Here is a 26,761-nt window from a genome sequence, read left to right as displayed (position 1 = left end):
GGGACGGGGAGGGGGTTTGAATGGGTTGAGGGTTCTGAGGGGGGCAGTCAGGGGGCAGGAAGTGGGAGGCAGCAGATGGGGGTGAGAGCCAGACTGTTTGGCCCTTCCCAGATCTAGCTGTACAATCAGAAAACAAGGGATTAGAGTTTAAAAGTTTTTTAACTCAGTGTCTGAAGCGATGTTCCTAACTCCATAACTGGAAACCTAAAGGGAAGGAGCCTGGTTTTCAAAGGTGTTGAGGATCTACAATGTCACTTGAAGCCAGTAGGAGCTGAGAGTGCTCAGCTCTTACGAAAATCAGGTCACTTCTATTGAGATGAATTTAGGAGCCTAACTTTAGACACCCAGGTTTAAAAATGTTGGCTTCTGTCTTTAAAGCATCATTTCATGCTAATCTTTGTCACTTTCATGTGTGCGTGTGTGTGTGTGCACGTGGCCTAGGGTTACCAACTTTCTAATCACACCAAACATCCTTGTCCCGCCCCCTACTCCACCCCTTCTCTGAGGCCCCGCTCACTCCACCCACTCCGTTGCTCACTCTCCCCCACTCTCACTCATTCATTTTCACCAGGCTGGCTTGGGGGTTGGAGAGCGGGAGAGGGTGAGAGCTCTGGTTGGGGGGTGCGGGTTCCAGAGTGGGGCCAGAATGAGGGGTTTGGGGTGCAGGAGGGAGCTCTGAGCTGGGGTAGGGGGTTGCAACGCAAGGGGGGGTGAGGGCTCTGGCTATGGGTGGGGATGAGGGGCTTGTGGTACAGGAGGGGCCTCTGGGCTGGGGCTGAGGAGTTTGGAGTGCAGAAAGGGGTGTGGGGTGCAGGCTCCAGGCAGCACTTACCTTGGGTGGCTCCCCGGAAGCAACTGGCATGTCCCTCCAGCTCCTAAGGTGGAGGAGTGGCCAGGGGGCTCTGCACGCTGCCTCCAGCTGCAGGCACCACCCCCACAGCTCTCATGGGCTGTAGTTCCCAGCTAATGGGGTGGGAGCAGCATGTGGAGGCCCCCTGGTCACCCCTATACCTAGGAGTCGAGGGACTTGTCCAGTGTTCCCTCTAATTTTTTCCATCCATGTGTGGAATGAATTTTGTTATGTGCACCATATTGAAGTAATGTGCAGATGTGCACCACCCGTAGAAACAAAAATCAGATATAATATATATTTTTTAAAAGTTACCATAGGGATAATTATTCCAGCCAGGACAGGTTAGGCATTTTAGAACTCACTACTCAAAGAATTAAATTTAAGTGTAAGAGAGAAATAAAAATTATGAAATGCATAGACCAGTTAAAAAACTAAACCAACACACTTTGAAAGAAGTATCAAGAAGTAACAACAACAACACTGCCACCACGAGTATGTGTTGGCAGGTAAGTGTGAAAGACCATGTGTGTGTGTGTGAGAGAGAGAGAGACACACACACACAAAGGGAAACCTAGACTCAAATGCATTTTAATACTATTTGTTTCCAACAATGAAATTAAATATTTTTTGAAATTACACAAGTCTGTTTTATTAAAACAAATATTAAAGTTATATGAATGTAAATGTGGAGCAACTTTATGTTAGTTAATGTAGTTACTCTGGATTTACACCCATGTAACTGAGATCAGAATCTGCCCCGGTAAATCACTTCTTTAAGACTCCAATCCAGTAAACCATCCCCATTCACAAAGCATTTAGGTACATGCTTAACTTTAAGTACATGCTTTTAAATCCATTGATTTTAATGGGACTTAAGCACATGCTTCAAGGTAAGGGAGTAGAGATAGACTTGCTTTAATTGCTTTGCTGCAACAGGGGGCACTGGTAGGGGCAGTGTGCTGGGAGAGAAGCTGAGCCCTGATTAGGGTGCGAGGCTTCTCTGCTTAGGGGTCCTATAAAGGTAGCCAGCCAGCAGCACAGGAGCCAGTGAACAGAACTGTAAACAGGGGAGTTTCAGTGGGAGTTTGTGGGGGAGACTAAGAGACCTAGGCAGAGGAATAGATAGGCTAGTAAAGGGAGTGGGTGGTGTTCTGGTGCCTGTTGGGGGTTTGTTTTGCTGTGGGGGGTGGTGGTTTTGTTTTGTTTCCTGGACTAACAGGTTTTAGGTGGGAAGGCTATGACCGATACAGAGGCAGCAGTGAAAGACACAATGAGGATGACTGGATGTGGAAGCTGCGGCATGTACGTGATCCTGGAGGGGGTACCTGAAAAGAGTTTCGTCTGCATGAAGTGCCGCCTGATAGAGCTGATGGAAGAAAAGATCTGAGGATTGGAGATGCAGGTGGAAACTCTGGTTGAGTTTAGAAGGGGGTTTGAGCAGATGATTGAGCAAAGACATGAGGAGGCTGAAGGGAAAAGCTCAGACTTGCAGATGGAAGCAGGATCAAAGAATTCTGAGCGGAGACTGCTGGGTGAGGAAAGTGGACGGTGGAAGCATGTGACTAAGAGAACCAGGCAGAGGAAAAGACGGGCTAGTGAAGGAGAAATAGAGCTCAGGAACAGGTTTGTGGAGTTGGAAAATGAAGAAGGGGCACAGCAGGTGGTCGCTGAAGGTGAGAGGGCAAGGAAGAAGAGAAGAGCAACTAGTCCTATAGGAAGAGGGGAAGAGTCAATGGAGATAACACCAAATATGAGCCCCACAAGGATACAGGATGGGTTGCGGAGGATTACAAGGGACAATAGAAATCGAGAGCACTTGCAGTCAGAGGGAACAAGGGATAGACCGGAGAATCGTACCATCACCAGGAAAAGGCAGGTCTACGTGACTGGGGACTCCTTACTGAGAAGGATAGACAGGCCTCTAACTAGAGCTGATCCGGAGAACAGAAGGGTGTGCTGTCTGCTGGGTGCTAAGATATGGGATGTGGAACTGAGACTGAAACGGATCCTAATGGGAGCGGGAAAAATCTGCAGATTGTCCTTCATATGGGAACAAATGATACAGCTAGATTCTCGCTGGAATGTATCAAGGGAGACTATGCCAGGCTGGGGAAGACGTTTAAGGAAATTGAGGCTCAGGTGATCTTCAGTGGGATTTTGCCTGTTCCTAGAAAAGGGCAACAAAGGTGTGACAAGATTATGGCGATCAACAGTTGGTTCAGGCAGTGGTGTGATAAGGAGGGCTTTGGGATGTATGGCCACTGGGAGGCATTCATGACAGAGGACTGTTCTCTTGGGATGGACTTCACCTGAGTAAGGAGGGAAATAGACTTTTAGGATGGAGGCTGGCACAACTGATTAAGAGAGCTTTAAACTAGGAATTTGGGGGAGAGGGTTGCGAGATGTCCAGGTAATCTCCAGGCTGGAATTTAACATTGAGAGGGAAGAAAACGAAGTAAGAAAGGATACAGGTGTGGGTAGGAGAATAGACATAAGGAGGAAGGGGAGTGTAGATACCAGTCTAACAGGTGATGCTGGTGGTAGAATGTCTGTGCCAAATCGGGTAAAGAATGTCAGTGAAGCCAAATGGCAAAAATGAAGATGTTTGTACACTAATGCGAGGAGCCTAGGTAAAAAATGGAGGAACTAGAGCTGCTGATGCAGGAAGTGAAACCGGATATTATAGGGATAACAGAAACATGGTGGAATAGTAGTCATGACTGGAGTACAGGTACTGAAGGCTATGTGCTGTTTAGGAAAGACAGAAATAAAGGCAAAGGCAGTGGTGAGCTGCCCATTAGCAAGAATTTGTAATGAATCAGTAAACTCAGGGGGTTGTACTGTATAACTGGAGAATTGTTAACATAGTTCCTATTTTTAAGAAAGGGAAAAAAAAGTGATCCGAGTAACTATAGGCCTGTTAGTTTGACATCTGTAGTATGCAAGGCCTTGGAAAAAATTTTGAAGGAGAAAGTAGTTAAGGACATTGAGGTCAATGGTAATTGGGACAAAATACATGGTTTTACAAAAGGTAGATCATGCCAAACCAACCTGATCTCCTTCTTTGAGAAGGTAACAGATTTTTTAGACAAAGGAAACGCAGTGGATCTAATTTACCTTGATTTCAGTAAGGCATTTGATACGGTTCCACGTGGGGAATTATTAGCAAAATTGGAAAAGATGGGGATCAATATGAAAATTGAAAGGTGGATAAGGAACTGGTTAAAGGGGAAACTACAACGGGTCATACTGAAAGGTGAACTGTCAGGTTGGAGGGAGGTTACTAGTGGAGTTCCTCAGGGATCGGTTTTGGGACTAATCTTATTTCATCTTTTTATTACTGACCTTGGCACAAGAAGTTGAAATGTGCTAATAAACTTTGCGGATGACACAAAGCTGGGAGGTATTACTAATACAGAGAAGGACTGGGATATCATAAGGAAGATCTGGATGACCTTGTAAACTGGAGTAATAGTAAGAGGATGAAATTTAATAGTGAAAAGTGCAAGGTCATGCATTTAGGGATTAATAACAAGAATTTTGGTTATAAATTGGGGACACATCAGTTGGAAGTAACAGAGGAGGAGAAGGACCTCAGAGTATTGGTTGATCACAGGATGTCTATGAGCTGCCAATGTGATATGGCCGTTAAAAAAGCTAATACAGTCTTGGGATGCATCAAGCGAAGTATTTCCAGTAAAGATAAGGAGATGTTAGTACCGTTCTACAAGGCACTGGTGAGACCTCATCTGGAATAGTGTGCAGTTCTGGTCTCCCATTTTTATCTGGAACAGGTACAGGGCTACTAAGATGATCTGAGGAATGGAAAACCTGTCATATGAAAGGAGACTGATAGAGCTTGGCTTGTTTAGCTTAACCAAAAGGAGGCTAAGGGGAGATATGATTGCTCTCTATAAATATATCAGAGGGATCAATATTAGGGAGGGGGAGGAATTATTTAAGCTTAGTACCAATGTGGACACAAGAACAAATGGATATAAACTGGACATTAGGAAGTTTAGACTTGAAATTAGACGAAGGTTTCTAACCATTTGAAGAGTGAAGTTCTGGAACAGCCTTCCAAGGGGAGTAGTGGGAGCAAAAACACATCTTATCAAGACTAAGGGCAGGTCCAGACTAGAGCTTTAAATCGATTTAAACAGCTTTAAATCGATTTAAAGCTGTAACCGTCCACACTACAGAGTACAGTAAATCGATTTTAAGGGTCCCTAAAATCGATTTCTGTACTCCACCTAAATGAGCGGAGTAACCCTAAAATCGATTTTATAAAATCGATTTTATGCTAGTGTGGACGGAAACAGAAGTTAATGGCCTCCGGGAGGTATCCCATAGTGCACCAGTGGCCGCTCTGCACAGGGAAAGGAACTCTACTGCTGGCCAGGTAAACAGGAAAAGCCCCGGGAACTTTGAAATTTCAGTTCCTGTTTGCCCAGCGTGGAGCTCTCAGCAGCAGAGATAACAATGCAATCTCCTGAGAATAGGAAAAGAGCTCCAGCATGGAACACACAGGAGTTACAGGATCTGATAGCTGTATGGGGAGAAGAGTCAGTGCTTTCAGAACTGAGGTCCAGCAGAAGAAATGAGAAAACCTTTGAAAAGATTTCTAATGCCATGAGGCAGAGAGGACACAGTAGAGACTGTTGCAGTGCAGGGTGAAAGTGAAGGAGCTCAGACAGGCATATCAGAAGACCAAAGCAGCAAAGGGCAGGTCAGGATCTGGCCCCAAAACATGCCGCTTCTACGAGGAGCTGAACGCAATATTGGGGAACTGTGCAACGACAACCCCCCCTTGTCTGTGGATTCAGAGGTGGGGGTAGTGATCTCTGCCCCTGCCGAAGATTTAGAGGACGGCGAAGATCACGATGAGGACCAAGAGGACCAAGAGGAGGACGAAACAGCAGAGAGCACAGAGCATCCAATTCCCACTAACAGCCAGGATCTTTTCCTAAACCTTACAGAAGTACCCTGCCAGCCCTCTCAAGCCAGTAGCACAGAAAATGATGCTGTGGAATCGTCCTCTGGTGAGTGCACTTTTTTTTATTAAAAGCGTAGGCTGAATAAATGCAAGCCTTTTTTAGTGAGTGATATTCATGAGTGCTTGCATGCAGTAGCTGGAATTAAAGTTACTGGAACAGTCTGTTAACATGTCTGGGGATGGAGCGAAAATCCTCCAGGGACATCTCTATGAAGCACTCCTGGAGGTACCCCAAAAGCCTCTGCAGAAGGTTTCTGGGCAGGGCGGCCTTATTCCGTCCGCCATAAAACGAAACTTTACCACGCCATGCCTGCAGCACGTAATCAGGTATCATTGCATGACAAATCCTAGCAGCAAATAGACCTGGCGACTGCTGGCATTCAAGAAGCATAATTTCTTTTTCTCTGTCTGTTATCCTCAGGAGAGTGATATCGTTCATGGTCTCCTGTTAGAAAGTAATGTACTTTTAGTAAGGAAACAGAGATGACCATTCATTCCTTTCTTCTGTGCTGAGCCAGTAAATGAAAAACCTTTCCTAAAACAATGACCCAGGTGGTGGTTGTTAGAAAGCTATTCATTCCTACGGGGCTGTGTCCCCTAGCACTTGGCCAGCATGAATCATCCCTATTAATTGCTATGGCAGAGGGGGGATGGGGTTAGGTAGATGGCATTACAGCTAACTCCAAAGTGCAGCCCAGATGATTGTGGGAGGGAACTTGTATTTCCCTGTGCTGCACTTTTCCATGGCTTAAGAAAAGAAACCAGTGTTGTTCCTTAAAGCACTTTGCCTCAATACTGTTCATGCTACCTGATAATAGCAGGGGGTGCTGGGTACTACAAGCCACTGCACGGTTCACTACCAAATAACTTACCATTGTCTCTGGACACGGTCTGTGTGCTCCCCTGACCTGCGTCTGAGCTGAAATCTCAGTCCTCAGCCACAAGCAATAAGTATTAAAAGAATCCTAAGGCGACCTTGTGGTAAAGTTACATGTTCAAGGTACGGTGAATAGCGCAGTTCAGAAAGACTGTATCCATTGTTCTGTGAAATATGTCTCTTATGATTCTTCTATCACTCTTTCCACCCCCCCCCCCACACACACACAGCTGCACATTTCTCCAGCCTCCCTCTCCCTTCTCCTGTCCGACGGGGAGGTCACATAAGAAGGCTAAGAAAAAAGAGGACGCGTGAGGAGATGTTCACAGAAATTATGGCAGTAACCCGTACTGAGAGAGCTCAGCAGGGGGACTGGAAACAATTGGTCGCAAAGTACAGGGAGGCTGCCAGTCAACGCGAAGACAGGAGGGATGCTAAAAATGATTTCAGGTGGCAGGAAGATCAGCGCTGGCGGGCAGCAACGCTGGATCTTCTTCGTGATCAGACTGACATACTCCGCGATATGCTGGAAGAGCTGCGTGGTCTCAGGTTGCCTCTGCAGCCCGTGTATAACCTCCCTCAGTACTCACCCTGTCCCACACCTTCCAGAACCAGGCGTGTAAGAACGCGTGGGGGAAGGGTATCTGCACCAGCCAACTACACCCCTGTGGACAGTCCAACCAGAAGGCTGTCATTACATTGAAAACCCCTTACTGTTATGTTTCTTCCCTCCTGTACTCCTCCCAAACCTCTCCCTTGGCACCATTTACTTACTGTACTCTCAGGACATGCTATTCAAAGTCAGTGTGAGGGTGGGTTGTTAAAGAAATAAAGCATGCAGCTTTGCAAAGCTTCAGGGAAGCTAGTTTGCAGCATCAGGAGTTAACACATGGGGAGGTGGGTAATACAGGGAAAATGAACAAAGCAGTCATACCGTACCATGGTCCATGATAAATCTTGTTATGTCTTCTCTGATGCGCCTTCTTCTTACCAACCTCCCTCCCCCTTCCTCCAAACCTCCCTCACTCCCTTCCCCGGAGAACCCCGAGTTATCAAATTTCATGCACAGGATTGTAACAGCAAGCATGATGATTGATTGCTGAAAGGGTCTGATTTTTAATAAAGAACTCAATTTCTTTAACAAACAACAGAAACTTTATTTTCAATAAGCAAGCAGTTAAGGAAGGGTGCAGGGAAGCTCGTTTGCAGCAGCCAGAGTCAAGACATGGGGAGGTAGGTAATAACAGGGAAATAAACATACCAATCACACCGTTCCCTGGTCCATGAAGCCACTTCTGGGCTCCCTTAACTGACTTTGTCTTTCCGTCCTACATCCATCCCTAACCCTAGCCATTTACTATATTCCTCCCAAAAAAACCCTATTAATGTAATTCTATTCGCAGGCTTCTAAATGCAAGAGGGAGGGTGCGCTGCTTACAGTGACTGTCTTTTAATAAAGAATTCACTGTTTTCCACATACACAGACAGCTATTTTAATTACCATAAGCAAGCAGTTGTGGAAGGGTGCAGGGAAGGCAGCTTGCAGCAGCAGGACTGAATACATGGGGAGGGTGGTAATCAATGGAAAAGAAACTCAGCATTCAAACTGTCCCCTGGCCCATGAGGAAGCTACTTTTCAGGGCTTCTCTGATGCGCACAGCATCCTGGTGTGATCTTCTAATTGCCCTGGTGTCTGGCTGCGCATAATCAGCGGCCAGGTGGTTTGCCTCGGCCTCCCACCCCGCTATAAAGGTCTCCCCCTTACTCTCACAGAGATTGTGGAGCACACAACAAGCCGCAATGACAAAGGGGATATTGGTTTGGCTAAGATCTGAGCGAGTAAGAAGGGTTCACCATCTTCCCTTCAATCTGCCAAATGCACATTCTACCACCATTCTGCACTTGCTCAGCCTGTAATTAAACAACTCCTGAGCACTGTCAAGGCTGCCTGTGTATGGCTTCATTAGCCAGGGCATCAAGGGGTAGGCTGGGTCCCCAAGGATAACTATAGGCATTTCAACATCACCAACTGTTATTCTCTGGTCAGGGAAGTAGGTCCCTTGCTGCAGCCGTTTAAACAGTGTAGTGCTTCTGAAGACACGTGCGTCATGAACCCTTCCTGGCCATCCCACGTGGATGTTGGTGAAACGTCCCTTGTGATCCACCAGGGCTTGCAGCACCATCGAAAAGTACCCCTTGCGGTTTATGTACTGGGCGCCCTGGTGCTCCGGTGCCAAGATAGGGATATGGGTTCCATCTATGGCCCCCCCACAGTTAGGGAATCCCATTGCAGCAAAGCCATCCACAATGGCCTGCACGTTTCCCAGAGTCACAACCTTTCGAAGCAGCAGCTTAATGATTGCTTTGGATACTTCCAGCACAGCAGCCCCCACAGTAGATTTTCCCACTCCAAATTGATTACCGACTGACCGGTAGCTGTCTGGCATTGCAAGCTTCCAGATGGCTATTGCCACTCACTTTTTCACTGTGAGGGCTTGTCTCATCCTGGTATTATGCCGTTTCAGGACAGGAGAAAGCGAGTCACAAAGTTCAAAGAAAGTGCTCTTACGCATGCGAAAGTTCCGCAGCCACTGCGAATCGTCCCACACCTGCAGGACTATGCGGTCCCACCAGTCAGTGCTTGTTTCCCGTGCCCAAAAGCGGCGCGGAACGGGTAGAACCTCCCCCATAACCGTCAGGAGCTCCAAAGTGCAGGGGCCCGGGGTGTCGGAAAACTCGTTCTCCAAGTCCTCATCACTGTCGTCCCCGCAGTCAAGCATTCTCTCTTGCATTTCTGACTCATGGTTCAGCATGGATAGCACGATAATGCGTGAACTATTTACAGCATTCGCGATCAAGGATAAGAGCAGACCTGGATCCATGCTTGCTGCAAAATGGCGTTTTCTCACTGCAGCCAGTAAAAACCGCGCGAAGTGACTGTGTTCCGCTGACAGGAAGGGGGGGGGTGAGGCTGTACCCAGAACCACCCACGACGGGGATTTTGGCCCCATCATGCACTGGGGTAGTATCCCATAATTCCAAAGGCCAGGGACCCATGCAGGAACTGTGGGATAGGTACCCAGAATGCAACACTCAGGGAAAAGATGGACGCCAGGGAACATGGACGCTCAAAATCGATGTAAGTAGCCCTAGTGTGGACGCACAAAATCGATTTTATAAAGTCTGCTTTATAAAATCGATTTTAATAACATCGATTTTAACCTGTAGTGTGGACGTGGGCTAAGCTTGATAAGTTCATGGAGGGGATGGTATGATGGGATAGCCTAATTTTGGCAATCAATTGATCTTTGATTATTAGCAGGTACATATGCCCACTGGTCTGTGATGGGATGGGATCTGAGTTACTACAGAGAATTCTTTCCTGGATGCTGCTTGGTGAGTCTTGCCCACATACTCAGGGTTTAACTGATCACCATATTTGGGGTCGGGAAGGAATTTTCCTCCAAGGCAGATTAGCAGAGGCCCTGGAGGTTTTTCGCCTTCCTCTGCAGCATGGGGCACTTGCTGGAGGATTCTCTGCACCTTGAAGTCTTTAAACCACGATTTGAGGACTTCAGTAACTTAGACATAGGTTAGGGATTTGTTACAGGAGTGGGTGGGTGAGATTGTGTGGCCTGCATTGTGCAGGAGGTCAGACTAGATGATCATAATGGTCCCTTCTGACCTTAAAGTCTATGAGTCTATGAGAATCTACACCAGGTAAAAGGCAGCTGGTAGAATGTTGTTGTGAGCTCCGGTCTCTGACCTGCTCCAACAGCTACCAATAAGATAACAAAAGCTACACCACTCATTTGGTGCTCTAGAAATAAAATCTCTGGGACAGAATGTTGTCCCAGGGTCAGCCATAAAAATGAGTCTTGGCTTTTCCCCAAAACATTTATTGTGGATAAACACCTTTTGTGTCACCTCAGGATTTATTTAGGAGCTCAAGACCACTGACCTTTGGTGTTGTACAATTCCAGGGACATTATTTGTTAAACCCATTGATCAGATGCATATGGCAAGGCAGATAAGCACCCCTCAGGAGAGGCCAGAATATACAACATTAACATTTAAATAGAGAAGCCACTAGCTAGAATATGTAGCCTGACAAAACAAAACAAATTTAGAGGCAAGGAAACCAATAGCCTCCAAAAATCAACCCCTGTATCAAGGAAATGGCATCAACCCCGACAGATGGATTTTGTACTATAACAAGTTGTTGAGGGGACACTGATTGATCGCCACCAGGATGATGTTTTGCAATAGAAGACTTTTTACGGAATAAATCTTGGCACCAGGCTGTTCCTTAGAGAAGCTAGAGATGAAATCCGACCCAGCGCAAATGTCAGATATTGGTGGAAAGCAGCTTTAGGAGAGAGGTGATCATGCAAACATTGTATGGTCTGGAAGATCTCTTTAATGTGAAGCTGGAACTCCCTAGAGAGGGGAGAGGAATAATGTGCAGTTCATAGGCAACAAAGAGAACAAACAAAATTGTAACTAATTCTAACCAACACAGACCAATAAGAATAATATAAAGTGCCTGGGAATTAAAGAAGGATTTGAATCCAAACCTCAGACGTGACCATCCCCTCACATTTTGGTGAAGCTTAGATCTGTACACTGAAGCTTGAGCTCAGTGCACTGCTACTGAAGATCATATTTATCTAAACTTGTCGTGCAAATCTAAAAACTTTAGAACTCTAAAACTTAAAAAAAAATTCCCTTTGTAGTTAGTCTTTTCCGAAGACTTCCATGGGCTGTTAAAAAACAACCAACCTACCAACACCCCCCGCCGCCCCTAGAATATTCACACCAAATCCTAGTCAGTGGGAAGACAGGCAGACAGACATGGACTTTGCAGTGACTTAAAACAGTTTAATGTAATTCCAAGACAAAGTGTGATTACATTTCTACACATATACAATATGCATATGTGAGTTTACAAATTCTGATTAATAACTCGTTTCACCTCAGAGACCGAAAAAATGATCAAAAAGAAACCGTGAATAACAAGCTATAACATAGTTCACCACAACGGGACCTCCTTTCTCACCCTACGGTTAGTAATATTACAATTAAAATAACTATATTCTTCTATAATGTATTTTCTGTTAAAATCATCTCATAAATTTACAATGCTATTATTAGTTTCCAAGACTAATATAAATTCACTCCATTTTTCTACAACGAAAATGATTATTAATTAGAAGCACACAACGTCATGATGAAAAACACAAGCTTTTTTTTTTTAGTAGCAAGAACTTGATTGGTTAAGAATTAGTTTTCTTGTAAAACATTCTAAAGCCAAGTAAAATATCCATTCTTATAACATTCCTATAATATGAGCCTAAGGAATAGGTTACATATAGGTCTACAACACATCAGTTTGTTTGTTTTTTTTAAAAAGAAGAAATATATATTTACCAAAAAAAAGGGTGGGGTGGGGGAAGAAAAAGACAAAAAGGAAAAAGAAAAAAAGAGAGACAATTCACATAGGAAAAAAGCAGTACACAAGAAAATACCGTTGCATACAATTTTCACAAAGATTAACACTCATATTACAGAAACCATACAGTGGAGGAACACAACAGATCAGGGCTTTCATGGGTTAGTGGGCTGAGATGACACTGTAGAGAAAGAACCATCCAAGATACTGGGAGGGGGCCAGAGGGCATCTTTTCCCTTGCATTTTTGATATTTTCATGGTTTTTTTTCCTCTCTTCCTCTTTACAATTCTGGCACAGTGTATGCTAACTTCCACTTTCCATCTAGAGTACATTGGGTTTGTGGACAGTCAAAAGATATAAAACATTTTCTTACTTTCCCCCTTTTATAAGCGGATTCACTATTTAGAAAAACTGTTTCACCTCTTAGTTTTAGTTAGCTACCCTAGTCTAGACTCTTCAACTTCCAAGGTGCCCCTTTCTTTCTCTCTCTCTCTCTCTCCTTTTAATAAAGCTATTCATTACACTTCCTCTCCTTTCAGAAATTTGGTTTGGTATAGAATATACAAGCTACATTCTAATTCTGTCCAAGTAGAATCCGATACCCCCAAAATGCCTTGTTTACTTTGTTGGTAAAACACATGGGATGAGCAGATACTTTCTACATCTGAAATGGCTGTGCCCTGGAATATCCATGGAAGTATCATTTTAAGAATACGAAAACCAAAACTAAACAAATAAGGAATAAAGCAAAAACAAAACAAAACAAAAAAAACCCCAGAAGTGTTGTATGTAACCACCAAATGTGGAAGCATTGAAGAATATTGTATTTCCTTTTGGAGGACAGAAGTGCTATATGTAACCATTCAGATTGTAAGGGATGTGCATTGCCAGTATTAGAAACCCCTTCTTGCTTTACAAGTTCCAAGTATTTAAAAAGCTCTGCAGCAACGTCAGCCAAGTGAGCTGGTATTTCCAGGACTGGCTCGTGCCATAAAGAGGCAGAACAGGCTGTTGCTGAGGGCAGTAAAATGGTTAGTGGCTGTTGATTCTGTGACTGTGGCCAGTTAGGGGGTGGACATTTTCCAGTTTGCCCAAGGGCTGCTAACAGTTCTCTATTTAGTTCACCAAATGGCAACCTCAGTCATGATAAGTTATCGCTTTGGTAATGTGAGTTACAGTGAGGGTACCTAGCACTGAATGCAGTTACTGGAGGGGCTCGGGACTAATTCTGCTCCCATTGAAGTCAATGGGGAGTTCTGACACTGATTTTACCAGCAGCAGCACAGGGGTCTAACTGTAAAGTGTCACTGTTGTTTTCTAGTAACTTCATTCAACTGCCAAGATCAACAGTGTAGCTGCGTCAGGCCTCACTGAAAGATGCAAGGAGCTTTGTTGAGATTACCTGAGCTCCACAACTGAAGCTCAGTACTTCAGACAGATTTTTTTAAAATGCCAATTCATGTACTTTTACTATCTAAAATTACCACTTTGCCCAGCAAGACATTTACACTGTGTTCATTGCTTACTCAACTGAAAGAAAACAAAGACAAAACTAGACAATACTCATGGTGTAGTGAGACTGAAAAAAAGAGGTTACATCAAAATGCAAAATATACGACAACCCATAACAATGAAACAGCACCAAACGGTACCACCATTCACTAATAAAATTTACAGAGAAATGGTCAATGGACTTTGTATTTAGTTCACTGGTTCAAAATGTTTCTAGCCACTTGTATAAAGGGATGAACAGAATGAAAGCCAAATTACAGCATTGCCTCTCTGAGTGGCTGTCACACAAAAAAACCCCACAACAATTCCAAAACAAAATAGAGATTCGTTAGTTCAGGAATCAATAGTTCAGCTAATGAGTTATGAACAAAACAGTACATCCCTTCCTTTGAATATCCTTCTTTCTCATTATACAGGTATCTTCATCCAGGTTATGGTCCTACAGAGGATAGTTGATTTGGACGTATTGTACTCCATGCTTCAACCCAAGGACTTTCATTAAAGTTTGTTATTAAAAAATAAATAGCTCATGTGTTGGACTATACTTCAGTAGGCGTGGAGCGGTTTCTTAACCATACTTTGGAATAAGATGGATTCTTTCATCTGAACTCACTTTCCAATACTATGTTATATCTCAAAACAGAATATATGTAATAAAGACACACCTGTACTTTTCTGTTTTAAAAGGGCAAAATTAAAAAAGAGGCAGCTGTATTGAGTTTTTGAAGGTGTCATTTACAAACAGAAATTTCCCTTAAAAAGTACCAGTTTAAATGTAAACTATAAAACACTGCAATAACTATAAAATGTAGCCAGAAAACTGTTTAAGTAGCCACAGTCTATTATTCAGTTCATATTGGTTTGAAATGTGACTCATTAAATATCTTCTAGAAGGCCAAAGCATTTTACAGTAGCTATAAACATATATACTTACATGTGCATTTTAACAATTGATTACAATACATAAAAGTGTAATCTATTCCTTGGTTTCTTTTGTTTTTGTTTTAAAGAATCACGGTCTTCAGAATTCACTCAAGCAACAATGACCAGGGTGGGCATTTATCATTATTCCGCCCATACAGAGTTTATAGTCTTTGAAACTCAAGTTCAAGCTGGCTACATGTTTTCAAAAAAGGCTAAAACCAGGATGAATGCCCACATTTGAGGTAATTATTGCCATTAGGTCACAGTTTGTGTAATATAAGTGTATCTAAATCCTTCTTTAAAAAACGGAAGGTATTCCACTATAGCTCCAGAATACCCTTTAAACCAATCAGAAACCAGAATCCTGATCAGATGGGTTTGCTTCCAATGGAGTCAATGAGTTCTAGAATGGTAGAACACATATAGGCCAACCTAGAACCCAGGCAAACAAGCCTCTAACCAGTCAATAAAGATGAATTAAGAAACAAAATATAACAAAACCCTAAGAGGCGCCATCTGGCTGATGAACAACATTTCTGATCAGAATTCCAGACCAAAGCTTTTCTAACTTACTTTCTCCTTTCCAGTCAATTCGCTGGAAAAAAAAAAATCAAAACACATCTGCATTATCAACTCCATGCCAGTACTGCAAAAGCTCCTTGGCTATGTTCTGAAAGTGGGATAAGCTTTTCTTTTGCTCTCAGCATTGCTGTCCATTGCAAAGAGGAAACGGTTCCATTTTTATTTTTAATTTTTTTTTAAGAAAGAAAAAAAAAATCCCTGGCTGTCAGACCCACACAAGTATTTACAAGATCTATGTGAATCTGCACATAATTCCCCCTACAGCTAAAGAGTTAAGATCAGAGATGTCACAATATTTATCAGTGCAGTAAAAATATCATTTTTGGAAAAAATATACCTTTAGTATTGCCTTTCTTGGATTAACTATGACAAGCAAAAGATTAAAAACAAAAACTTTATCTTCATACACACATGAAGAGTCTGTTATAGCAGCACTGCTAAAACTGGAAGGACAAGCTAACCCGTACGTGAGAAATGTAAATTTCAATCTCATTCTAGAGATGCAGAAAGCAAAGCCTCATAGTATGCTTCATAAGACTCCTGTAAAGTCAAGCTAATTTCCCATTCAAATTTCACACTTGATGCAATATGTGGTGCTTCCTTCTCCAGTGAGAGCATCTTGTGTTTCTGAGATCAGTTTTGGTCTGCTTATCTAGCGCTGGATACTGCAAACATTTGCATACTTGAGCAACTTTACACACATGAGTGGGTCCAGGAACACGCTGGGACCGAAGTGGAGTAAAGTTATTCAAGGGCATAAGCACCTGCAGGACTGAGTTCCAAATTAGTCATCTGGTCTGAACTCTTAACCCTGCAGTGACATTGCCTAATGCAATTAAGCAGCCTCAGGACTGGGCTATGCTGCAGCCGCTGGGTGGCATCGGAACACAATGGTGTACTTTGAAGGGCTGGCATCTCGTGGTGACATACTATGTACCTGGAACCCAGGGCAGGCAGCATGGGCTATGCCTCTTCTTAAAAACAATTCTACAGCAATGAGCCAAGACACTATAGCTTACAGTAGTGTGACTGCAACATTGGCGACCTTTGCTGTAAAAGAGTGTGTATAAAGGGTATTTGCTCAACGCGACTGATAGTCTTGACTTGGTCTTCACTCAGGCAAAATTCCCATTGGCTTCAAAGGGAGCTCTGCCAGAGTATGACAGCATATGGACTCGAGGACTGGATGCCCAGGGCTCAGGCCCATTTTCCTTTCTCTAAGAACTGAGGCCTTAAATGCAGAGGAACTAAAGTGATCCCAGTGCACAGGACCAGACTCCAGAGAGAGAATTTGGAGGACTCCACACATCATGCACATTGCAAAGTAGTTATCTTCACAGGCTGTCTCTATAGTAGTGCAGAGGAGATTTGGGGATCAGCAGGGGTATGGCCAGAGTGTCCACAACTGCAGATCCACTGACCTAAACATCCACACAGGGGAAGGGGAACACAGTGGGCACAGATGCTACTGCAGCTCATGGCCTGGATCACACTGGTGCTTTGCACTCTGGCAGGGAAGGAGAGGATTATTTCCCCCAATGCCTGCAGAACTCCCCAAACAAAGAATATTTAGTCAAACCCTGCACTCATAGCTGGATTTGGCCCGTAAGCAGCCCTACACACCCCTTTGCTGGGCTGACTGCCAACCCATGGCAAACCTGCTCAAACTTCCACAAACAATAATTCTGCATTTGCCCAACTTTGCAGAGGTTTTGTCCTTACAGGAGTTACAGCATTGCATTGACACACACAGATTGCAAACAGAGTCCTAAAGCAGGAGAGTTAAATGCTACAGAAGCACGGGGCACTTACGGAAGCTTATTCCCATTACTCAGTTTACAATTTCAACACTGCCTTGTTGCCAGTGATAATATACATGGCAATTACTATGAATAATAATAAATAATAACAAACAACAACAACAGTGAAAGAAGCATAACATTTTTGATGTCCCCTAAAGTTTAGGATAGCAGCAATATTTTAGTGTGACTGAATTTCTCCACTCAATAAGCTAGCTAAATAAACATAAACAAGTGACAGAAATAGAGAGAAAAGAAAAAGGAAAAGAAAGAAAGAAAGAATTCCATGGCGTGTCATTATTGCCTGACAGTCAGGGCCTGTGACTTTATCCTGTATCTGTAATGGGTAGGGTCTCTTTCTCTCTTTATTTAAATGTATTTATTAAGCTTCTTTGGTTAAAGAAAGACATGGGTTTTTATCTTCCTTTCAGGTTTGGTAATGGAATTTCTTTCAATTCAAATTCGGAGGGATAATCCCTTGAGAATATAAAAAAGAAGTATGACAGAAACAGAAGCTTCCCTTTCCTGGAATGTTTCTTGACAGAACTATTACGGAGAGAGAGGGAGTAATAATCTCCCCAGAGGGTCAAATGCAACCCTGGTATAAGCAGGTGCAACTCCACTGAGGGGAATGCAATTGCAGTTGCTTCTTCAAACAGCTGGATTTGGCCCAGTTTACACTGAGAAAAGTTCTAGCTTGTCCATTTATGCTGTTTCATTCTGCTTAAGGTAACCAGTCCTTCCACCTCTTTGTATATGCTGGTTTCATAGCAGCACTTTGAATGTCCAGCTCTAAGAGAAGCAATGTCTGTTCACCTCTCCCGTTTCCAGCATCAGACGAAAGCAAGACACTGTGCCGGGGAAAGGGGTCCCTTCTATACTGTGCCAACCAGGAACCACTGGTAATACTTCCAGTACTGAACCATTCACTTCCTACCTCAAGTTTCCAAGCAGTTTGCTCCACACACACAAAGAACCCCAAGCTCATTCCAAAACACATCAATCCAGTTTCCTACTCCAAAGGTCTCTGCAAGCTAAATAATTCAGCTATTATTACTTGTGTAGCACCAACAGTGTGCCTGCCAAGAATTTAGCTCCTCTACTAACATTATCTGCCCTCCTATGTGGCTAACAGTACTGCACTTACCATACTGTATTTTCAGAGAGAGAGAAGGAGGGAAAGGCATTTTTTTGCATCCCCCTACCGAGCACAAAACTCAGTCCTCAGTTAGCATTGCAACATAAACACAGTTCAAAACTACGGATACATTGTTAATCCTTATTACAACCCCTTCTAGCAACACTGACTCTGACAGCACTGGGATCAGAACCATTGCTAGCTTGGCTCTGCTCAGCACAAACAGGACAAATAACTGCCCCTTCCACTTTGCAATGCATTCCTTCGCACCACAGAATGCACCGTCGTAAGCTCTGTCACCCTATTGCCACAGAAATCAGATTTGTGCGAGGTGGAGGAACGAAACAGACCCATGTACAGGCAAAACACAATAAATAAATGAAACATTCTGGTAAGTGAGATTAAAACCAACCCTTCCTCTCTTCCCTGCTTTATTGGCACCAAGATAGTGATGCACTTAAGCAAATATTTTGACTTTAAGCATGTGCTTACAGTCCATTCTTATTCAGCAAAGCACTCAAGCATGTGATTAAATGTGCCGCTGAATTAGGGCCTTTAAACAGACTCTACACCCACAGCTTTACTAAGAAGATGTAACAGAAAACATAATTCCATACAACAAAAAAGCTTAATAAAATTTCATAAGTAATAATTAAAAGACCAGCTATATCAAGAAGGAAGAAACACAAGCCAAATACCTTGGCCATATGGACACACCTTTAGTCTTCAGAAATGGTAGAACAGGACAGGTATCTTGCTATTCCTGCTGCTCGGTTTTAATAAGCTAATATCTTCAGTGTCTGCCAGTGTTGTTTATCCAGTGACTGGACTGGGAAGTCACATTCTTTCCTCCATTCGGATTCTCTCATTCAGAGCGTGGAGGGTAGATAGGGCACCTTTTGAGGAGCCAACCATTTGTTTTCCCCTCTGAGAAACTGAGATCTAATACTTAGCCCCAGCTTGGGTTAATTAAAGGGCTTACGGGGACGTGGCCTGGTCTTGGTCTCATACAAGTGCCTCACCAAACATGCTACAATGTGATGGTGAGTCGGACCTTATGGACCCAGGCCCTCATGCTCTTTTAATCCAGCCCTGCTGCTAGAAAATGATGTAGGTTGCTGTTTGCTCTCTGCCTCCAAGGGAAAGTTTCTGGCATTGTGCTGAAATGCAGGGGTGCCATCGGGGATAATGGTCCACCCCTAAAGGACACGTCCTCACGGCATGTCCCTTCCCTGCTCCCTCTAGCTTTCTGCAGTTTGTCTTCTCAGAACAAAACTCTCTTCCTCTCTTCCTGCAGTTCTCACAGACACAATGACCCATCTGATGCCACTGATGAAGAGAAACTATTTATAATAAAATTAACAAAACAACATCAATAATAATACTAAGCGAAAAATAACACAAAGATGCAGGAATGCATGTGCAATTAAAACCCAGAGTAAAATATAATAAAATAATAATAATCAGAACAATCATACAGTAAAATAACAATATTATTCCTTTTAATGACACAAGCAGCAAGACGCTTTCATACCTGAACAAATAGGACATGAGAGGAATGCAACAGAAATGTACACGGAGAATAGGGAATTTCCTGGCTTTGATAAATGGGAAAGTGTGGTCTTTCTAAAGGAAGAATGTAAGGTGCATGGACTGCTGAGAGATCAGATCCTGATTTACATTATATTTAGTAGGAGCGAGGGAGAGATGGGAAAATAAAACAGTTCAAGGATAGCCCATGAATCTGAAATGGCAAACATGAGGGATACTTGATGGTTTACCAAAATAAAATAATCTTGCCCAATCTATGCACATTGAGATCCCTTCCTTCTTCAAGGCTGGAGAAATGCTCATGATCAGATATTACAGCCGTGCTTGTCTCTTGCCAGTTTCTCTCTCTCTCTCTCTCTCTCTCTCTCAACCTTTTCCTTAACTCCATCCATGGAATCCATCCCTCTTCACTCTGCCAATTGACCTGCCATTTTCTAGCATCTTGCAGTAAACCTTGAAACACTCCTTGCTATAGTGGCACTGAATGGCCATGCAGACCTAATCTTTGATGGGCACACGCCACCAAACCTTTTTTTTATTGGGCTCTTCTCCCCTCACACCCAAGTACATAGGAAATTCTAAGTATTGATGCGATGGTGCACCTATTTTTATTGCCTTTTCCCTCTTAACCCTCTCAGCTGTAAGAAAATCTCTCTTTGGAAACTACCCGAAAACAAGACCGTTTAGAGTTCCTTTGGAGCTGAGGACCCAGAGCAAGAATTTTTTCACCAAGTTCAAACAGCATTCTAATACAGCTTTTATACAAATGGGATGTGTGGGGGAGAACACGGTCATAACTACATTACAACAGGTAGGGCCTTGATGTCTCAAAATTTTCTCTTTTCACTCAGGAAACCTGAGTTTGACTCTCTAGACTGAATTCTCTCATTCTCTTGCTTTCTTTTCCCCCCATCTTTGGAATTCTACTAGAAGTGTTCTTAAGCATTCCCCTTCTGATGGATCAAATCCCCACTCTCCCTTCTCTCTGACATAGTACTCTGACAATGTAACGCTCTAGATGTTTGTAAAGCAAGGATAGGAGGAATCTGTCCTTCTAATCCTCTAAGAATGTTAGCAAACAGCAGAATGAGAATTAAACATCTGATGGGGAAATTTTTTATTCCCAAAGAGGAAAAAAAAACAGTCCCACAACCTTTGACCCTTTGGGAAGCTACATGTTGGTCTCATGACAATCTGGTCACTTCTAGCCTGTATATTATTAAACAGATATCTGGGGGTATGTCCTTCCAGCCCCCACAAGGCTTCCTGACACCTGCATGTTGGCAAATGACTACAAAGCAACAACAGGGGTGGAAAATTAATCTAGAAGAAGAAAATCAACACCACCACAAAATCAACACCACCGCAAAAGAAGAAGAGCTCAGATGAAATTCTGACTAGCCTCAGTCAGTTTTTAGGAGTACCAGTGGAAGTAAACCCTTAAACCGCATCTGTAGTTCGGTAAGGCACTACGAGGGAATGATGTAAAACTAAGACTGTGACAGTTGTAATGGCTGTGCTGAGGAACACACCACAGAGAGAAGGCAGCATCTGCACGCGTGCACGCACACACACATACACACACACACATATACATACATACCTGGACAATCACATTTGTTACATGCCTATGTTATATCTTTTTTTTTTCTTTTTTGTTTTTGTTTTTGTGCAATCACATTGAGGAATAGTCTATTGGTATCATTGAAGTTCAACACAATATAGTAAAAAGGGTGTATGTACTGTATAGTGCTACATTCTACCAAGGGGCCAGAGAAATTTTCTACTACTACACTAAAAGAGCTGGGGGTTAAAAAGAAAATTTCCAAATAAAACAAAATAAAGAAACTGAAATCCAACATACACTATTAAAGAATTTTTTAAGAATAACATTTCTCAGGGATTTATCCAGGGTGCTCACAGAAAGGGAAAAATAGCCCCAAATGCATCTGATCTTGACAAATGGTGCGTATTCTTGTTTGTGTGTACACATTTTAAGCATATCAGTGCTAGGTCTGAAGTTTAGAGTGATGGAAAAAATTCCTTCTCTTCCCCTCCTCCAGCCCTGTCTGCTCCCCTCCTTTTACCTTCCCCCATGGAAAACACCTCATACACCTTTGGGTTACAGAGACCAGTGCAAAAATGGGGCATGATCCCTTTGAAATTTCTGGATAAATCCCTAATCTGTAGATTTACTGGGTTAAAAACCTAATGGATTTTGTTTTAGGTGTTCTGGACAACAAATTCCTAAATGTAGCTCATTATCAGATTAAAATAATCTTTAAAAGTCTATTGGTGAAGTACTCCAAAAACAGGACCCACTTTGGGTCCATCTGTTCCCCCCGCCCCCGCCCCAGTTTGGTGCAGAATGATTTTGTATTTTGTGTTTTATTTTTCTCACTTTTTTTTTCTTTTTTCTTTTTTTTTTTAAATAAAAAGTGTAGAATTAGTTCTTTCCTTCTTTCCTTTCTCATTTCTCTCTTAAAATCTCCTTCGTTCAAGTTTCAGGTGAGCCTCCCATTGCATTGTTTGTCATGTTCTTCAATATAAAAACAGCCACCTCACTCCCTCTTTGCAGGTCTCTCTCTCTCTCTCATTCCAGTGTTTAGATGTACGGGTACTGGTTGACCTTGGCGGGGCTCAGCGGGTATCCAGTGTAGACTGTGGAAGCGGGTGAAGCACTGATATAGGTCTGATGGGCAAACTGAGCCTGGTACTGACTTGGGTGGATGGTGGGTGATGGCAGAACCCGAGGGCCCATGCTGACAGGAACCTGGTGGACAATGCTGGCCGGGTATGTGGTGTGTTGCACAGCATGACGAGCAGACCCTTGGGAGGCCACCAGGTGAGCAACGGTGCCTGTGGAGCCCAGAGCAGCGGGAGCGGTGTATGTGTAGAGGTGGGGCTGGGTGGGGAGGTGAGCCGCTGCTGCCGCAGCCAGGTGGGGGTGGACCGTACCATGGCTGGGACTATTGTGTGGGAAGGAGTACGGAGCCTGAGCTATTGTTGGAGTGATGTAGGCTTGCTGTCGCCGGTGACTCCCTGTGCGATCAGTCGTGATGTGCTGCTGGGCCTGCACAAAGAGAGCACAATACAGGACAGTTAGAAGACAATAGGTTTTTCTTTTCCTCTAGCTCCTGGAGTGAGCTCCTTCCAGAGCCAAGGTGATTTCTGTGATGGTTCTTGGGGCACCAAGGTGTATGAGTCACCTTTTTAACCCCCTGCCTCCAGGGGAGAGACCTTCTTATGCTCGAGTGGGACTCTGCTCCCTGACACCTCCAGCCTGTTCACTATCCATGCACTCTCCTCTGAGCTATGCCAGCCTTTCCTTTGCCTTGAAGATTAACAATAAGGGTGCCCCAGTCTCTGAGCCCCATTGAAGCATTCCCCTGTAGAGTCCAGCCCCTTCTTCACTGAACACTTACAGAAATACCAGGTCTGCTGTCCCCAAAAGAACAGAGTGCACACCAGCTTGACTGATTCAACTCATAAGAACAGCCACACTGGGTTAGACCAAAGGTCCATCTAGCCCAGTATCCTGTCTTCCGACAGTGGCCAATGCCAGGTTCTTCAGACGGAATGAACAGAACAGGGAATCATCAAGCAATCAATCCCCTGTCGCCCATTCCCAGCTTCTGGCAAAACCGAGGCTAGGGACACCATCCCTGCCATCCTGGCTACTAGCCATTGATCGACCTATGCTCCATGAACTTAGCTAGTTCTTTTTGAACCATAAACTAAGGATCAGCTCCTTGTATAATACCACAGCACTGAGATATGTTTATAGAAAACAACAGTAAGGTTATCATCAAAGATTCAAGAGCGAGAGACAGTAAGGCTAATGGAAACAAACGGGCTACCAGATTTCTAGAGATTATACTTAACAAGCTAACCTTCTGTCTAAAGAATGTAACCTCCCCTCACACGACCTTTGCAGCCTTTCAACCAATCAAGTTTAGTTGTGATCCCATTTTCAGAAATGCAATCACACTGCCCAATTATTTCCTAGGTGCAGATAAAGGGCTGCCTTTCTAGCCTTCTCCTAATGCCTCACAAAGTTTATTGTCTTTACCCAAAGGCAAGATAAACCCATGTGACTTATTCTCCAGTCCGTCACCCCACTGATTTCATATGTAAATAGGGCTTCCTTTGTGTTGGCGTACAATGCTTAATTTACATGCAGAGAGATAAGTCAATAAATATCTTTTGTCTGATAGAAAACCTGTCTGTCAACTCTGCCTTGATACAGACTTCAGAACGTATTTCCAGTATATGGACATAACCCTTATACAGTGTCTGTACATACATTTCACAACAATATTAATGACCATCATGATCCTGGCTTTCTTTTAAGATCTCTCATGACATTCCTTGGTAAACCAGAATGGACACACCTGAATCAGGAGATTCTGAGAGGTTTTGGGGTCACAATTTCCCATGTGTTTTTCCCCTCCTCCTCAAATCCTCAATGTCACAGTAAACGTCTCTTGGAAGCAGCGGGGCTGCACAGGGTCCCTCAAAAACCTATGTTCCATGGGTCCACCACAGCAGCTCTCTAGAGAACATTACAAGATTACACTCATTGCCTGGAAGGGCAGCTAACATGAGGACTCTCACTACCTTGCATCGCAGTGATGCAGTAAGAGTTTCTGCTGTGAGATCCACAGCTAGTTTCAGACAAGCCTTTTTAAAATTTGACAGTGAATTTAACACTGATGAAAACTGCTGAACTGAAAGCCCTGGTGTCCAACATGGGCAGAGGCAGTTGTATTGATTTAATAATGGTGGTCTTTGCTGCTCTTACTTCCTAGGTTGGAAGCCTAACATACTCCCCCAGCAACCCCAGGCCCCAACAGATCCTGAACACTGTCCTCTCTCAGAACTCTCATGTAAAGAGCTGTAACTTCTTGAACAAAGGTAACTTCTGTTCTTGCCTTAAGAGAGAAGATATGTTCTTCCCAAACACTAGGGATTTTCTAAGCTGGTTCCTTACATTGCATGATGGTGCCAAAGTGTTTCCTCAGTCAGTTACGACTACTGTGCAATCTGATAGTCAAAGTATTAAATAACCAAGAAAACAGGAGCTAGAAAACAATTACCAAACAAGAATGACACTGCTCCATTTTTCTTACTTCTATTTTCCAACTCCCCTTTATCATTTTCCTAAATCCTCCCCCTGTAATCTTTAAGGTCCAGAAAGTTGCAGACCAGCTACACTCTCATTCTTGGAAGCAGGATCCCATCATCTCCACCTTTCACCAGTTTCACTCACTTTTATTCCCTCACTTTTAATTTAGAGATGGTTAATTTTTTTTCAAATTTTCAGTTAAATTTTGAAACATGGGTTTTGCCAGAAAATGTTGTTAGTTTTTGAACAGCTTCTCTTTTATTCAGAGCTGTATCAAAGTCAACACTGCCCTCTGAGTTCTCAGAGCTTCCCACTCCTGAAATCTTGGCATCTTTGCTGGCCCCTCCTGAAGGCCATTAACTCACAATAGAGAAGAGATGGGTCTCAGATGAAATAAACACAAAGAATATTCTTATTGAAACTGTTGGGCAGAACTGGGCTTCTCTGGCTCTGACTCAGAAACACATCTGGTGCAGCCTGCTGTCACCCAACTGGGGTTGCTAAGTCTTGGCCCAGATTAAGCAATCTTGAAATGGACTTCTGACTACACTACATCTCTGGCAGGGCACAATTTGTATGCCCACTCCACTTGTCACCTCTGACTGGAAATGTCTTCCACCCCGACAGCCAGCCACACCCTCCCTTCAAACCTCACTCGAAAGGCATTGTCTTGACATTTGACTATCATTGAGATGAATCCCCACCCCTCTCTTATACCCTCCCCCTCCATTCTCCCCTATAATCAGCACACAGACCTGTCTGTCTAAGTTACTTCTCTTTTCTCTCAAGGTTAAACATTTTAACTATTCAGATACTTTGTACATGCAATGTACGTGCAACCCTGCATGGTTTGTTAGCAATGGGAATTGAACTGGGGACTTCTAGTTCTAAAAGCATGAGCCCCTCTTCTCTGTGCTGAAAGTTGCAACTGTCCCACACACCACTAGAGGGCAAGAGAGTACTACATTGAGTGGGTTTGGGTTACATAAGGAAGATGCTATGTCAAAATACACCTTAGATGACACATTTTTGTGGGACCTACTTGCTGCCTCCTTCCCAGGTTGCTTACCTGGCTGAGATTAAGAGGCTGCTGCTGCTGGAAGTGTGGTCCTGGCCGCTGCTGCCTATAGGCAATGGCTCCAGACGAGCTCCCTGAAGAGTGACCACTGGTGGAGGTCACGATGTTGGAGGACTTGGACTTGTAGGAGGATGAGTGATGACTGGTGGTGACTGTGACGGGAAAGAAAACACATGTGTTCTTAAATAATGTCTTACATCATCTAAACAACCCTTCCCTCACTGAATTGCCTCTGGGTGGCTTGTGGAAGGAGATATATAAGAAAAGGTGCATTGGAAATGGCTCCTCCTAGCTATAGGAAGGTACTTACCTAACAGTACCTCTGGGAGCTCACAAATATGGACCTGCCAGTTGCCCCCAAGGCAACAATACAAACTCCACTATGTGAATCGCTAACTGGGTCTGGAGGCTGGTTTACAGAACCCTCAGAAGTGCCAGAAAGTGTCCTGCTTGGGGAACGGCAGGAAGCTAGTGGGCAGATGCTAAGGAGAGAAAGGAAAAGATAGAGGCCTGGAATGCAGAGCAAGAAAAGCCCTTAGCTTGGCCAACCTCACTGTGAATAGGGAGGGAGAACAAGGGAGAGCCCACGCTCTGAGCCTTGGTGCACAATCTCGCAACTGCAATGTATGACCCAAAAGGACAATCACACAGCTCAGAACCCAGCGCTGCAGGTGGGAACTGCAGAAGAGGGCCCTTTTTGATCCGGTGTGTTTTCCAGAACAGCAGAGGCTCTGAAGGTGGGTGAGCAAACCTGACACACCCAGTCCAGGGGAGCCTGTTCCCTAGAAACGTTAGCAGGTTTGGATTAAAAACAGGGCTTTCAATCTAAGTAACTCTTGCCCATTTCAAAGTAAATATATAACCTTACAC

At 43.7% G+C, this 26,761-nt stretch overlaps 2 protein-coding genes across 4 annotated transcripts in view; one reads left to right on the top strand and one right to left on the bottom strand.

Moving 5' to 3' along the window:
* The first annotated feature begins 5,544 nt into the window (after positions 1-5,544).
* On the top strand, positions 5,545-7,681 carry LOC127047684 (uncharacterized). The gene is made up of 2 exons (XM_050946198.1): positions 5,545-5,895; positions 6,957-7,681. The coding sequence occupies exons 1-2, from the start codon at positions 5,604-5,606 to the stop codon at positions 7,427-7,429; spliced, it is 765 nt and encodes a 254-aa protein (XP_050802155.1). The 5' UTR covers positions 5,545-5,603; the 3' UTR covers positions 7,430-7,681.
* A 3,905-nt stretch (positions 7,682-11,586) lies between these two features.
* HIPK2 (homeodomain interacting protein kinase 2) overlaps positions 11,587-26,761 on the bottom strand; it is a 201,774-nt gene continuing 186,599 nt past the window's right edge. For all 3 annotated transcript variants that reach the window (XM_050945478.1, XM_050945489.1, XM_050945484.1), the window contains exons 14-15: positions 25,883-26,043; positions 11,587-22,758 (exon numbers count right to left, since the gene is read on the bottom strand). In XM_050945478.1, coding sequence (XP_050801435.1) covers positions 22,291-22,758; positions 25,883-26,043 — 629 coding nt within the window. In that variant the 3' untranslated portion in view covers positions 11,587-22,290. The remainder of the gene's footprint in view (positions 22,759-25,882; positions 26,044-26,761) is intronic.

Source organism: Gopherus flavomarginatus, chromosome 1 (assembly GCF_025201925.1).
Source record: "Gopherus flavomarginatus isolate rGopFla2 chromosome 1, rGopFla2.mat.asm, whole genome shotgun sequence".
Classification (NCBI taxonomy): Eukaryota; Metazoa; Chordata; order Testudines; family Testudinidae; genus Gopherus; species Gopherus flavomarginatus.
This window is presented reverse-complemented; position numbering and strand designations above follow the sequence as displayed.

What these genes read in the sequence shown, in the direction of transcription:
- LOC127047684 (XM_050946198.1), top strand. Translation starts at nt 5,604, where the DNA reads ATGCCGCTTCTACGAGGAGCTGAACGCAATATTGGGGAACTGTGCAAC. An exon ending in TGCTGTGGAATCGTCCTCTG is followed by an intron (nt 5,896 to 6,956) that starts GTGAGTGCACTT and finishes ACACACACACAG; the next exon opens with CTGCACATTTCTCCAGCCTC.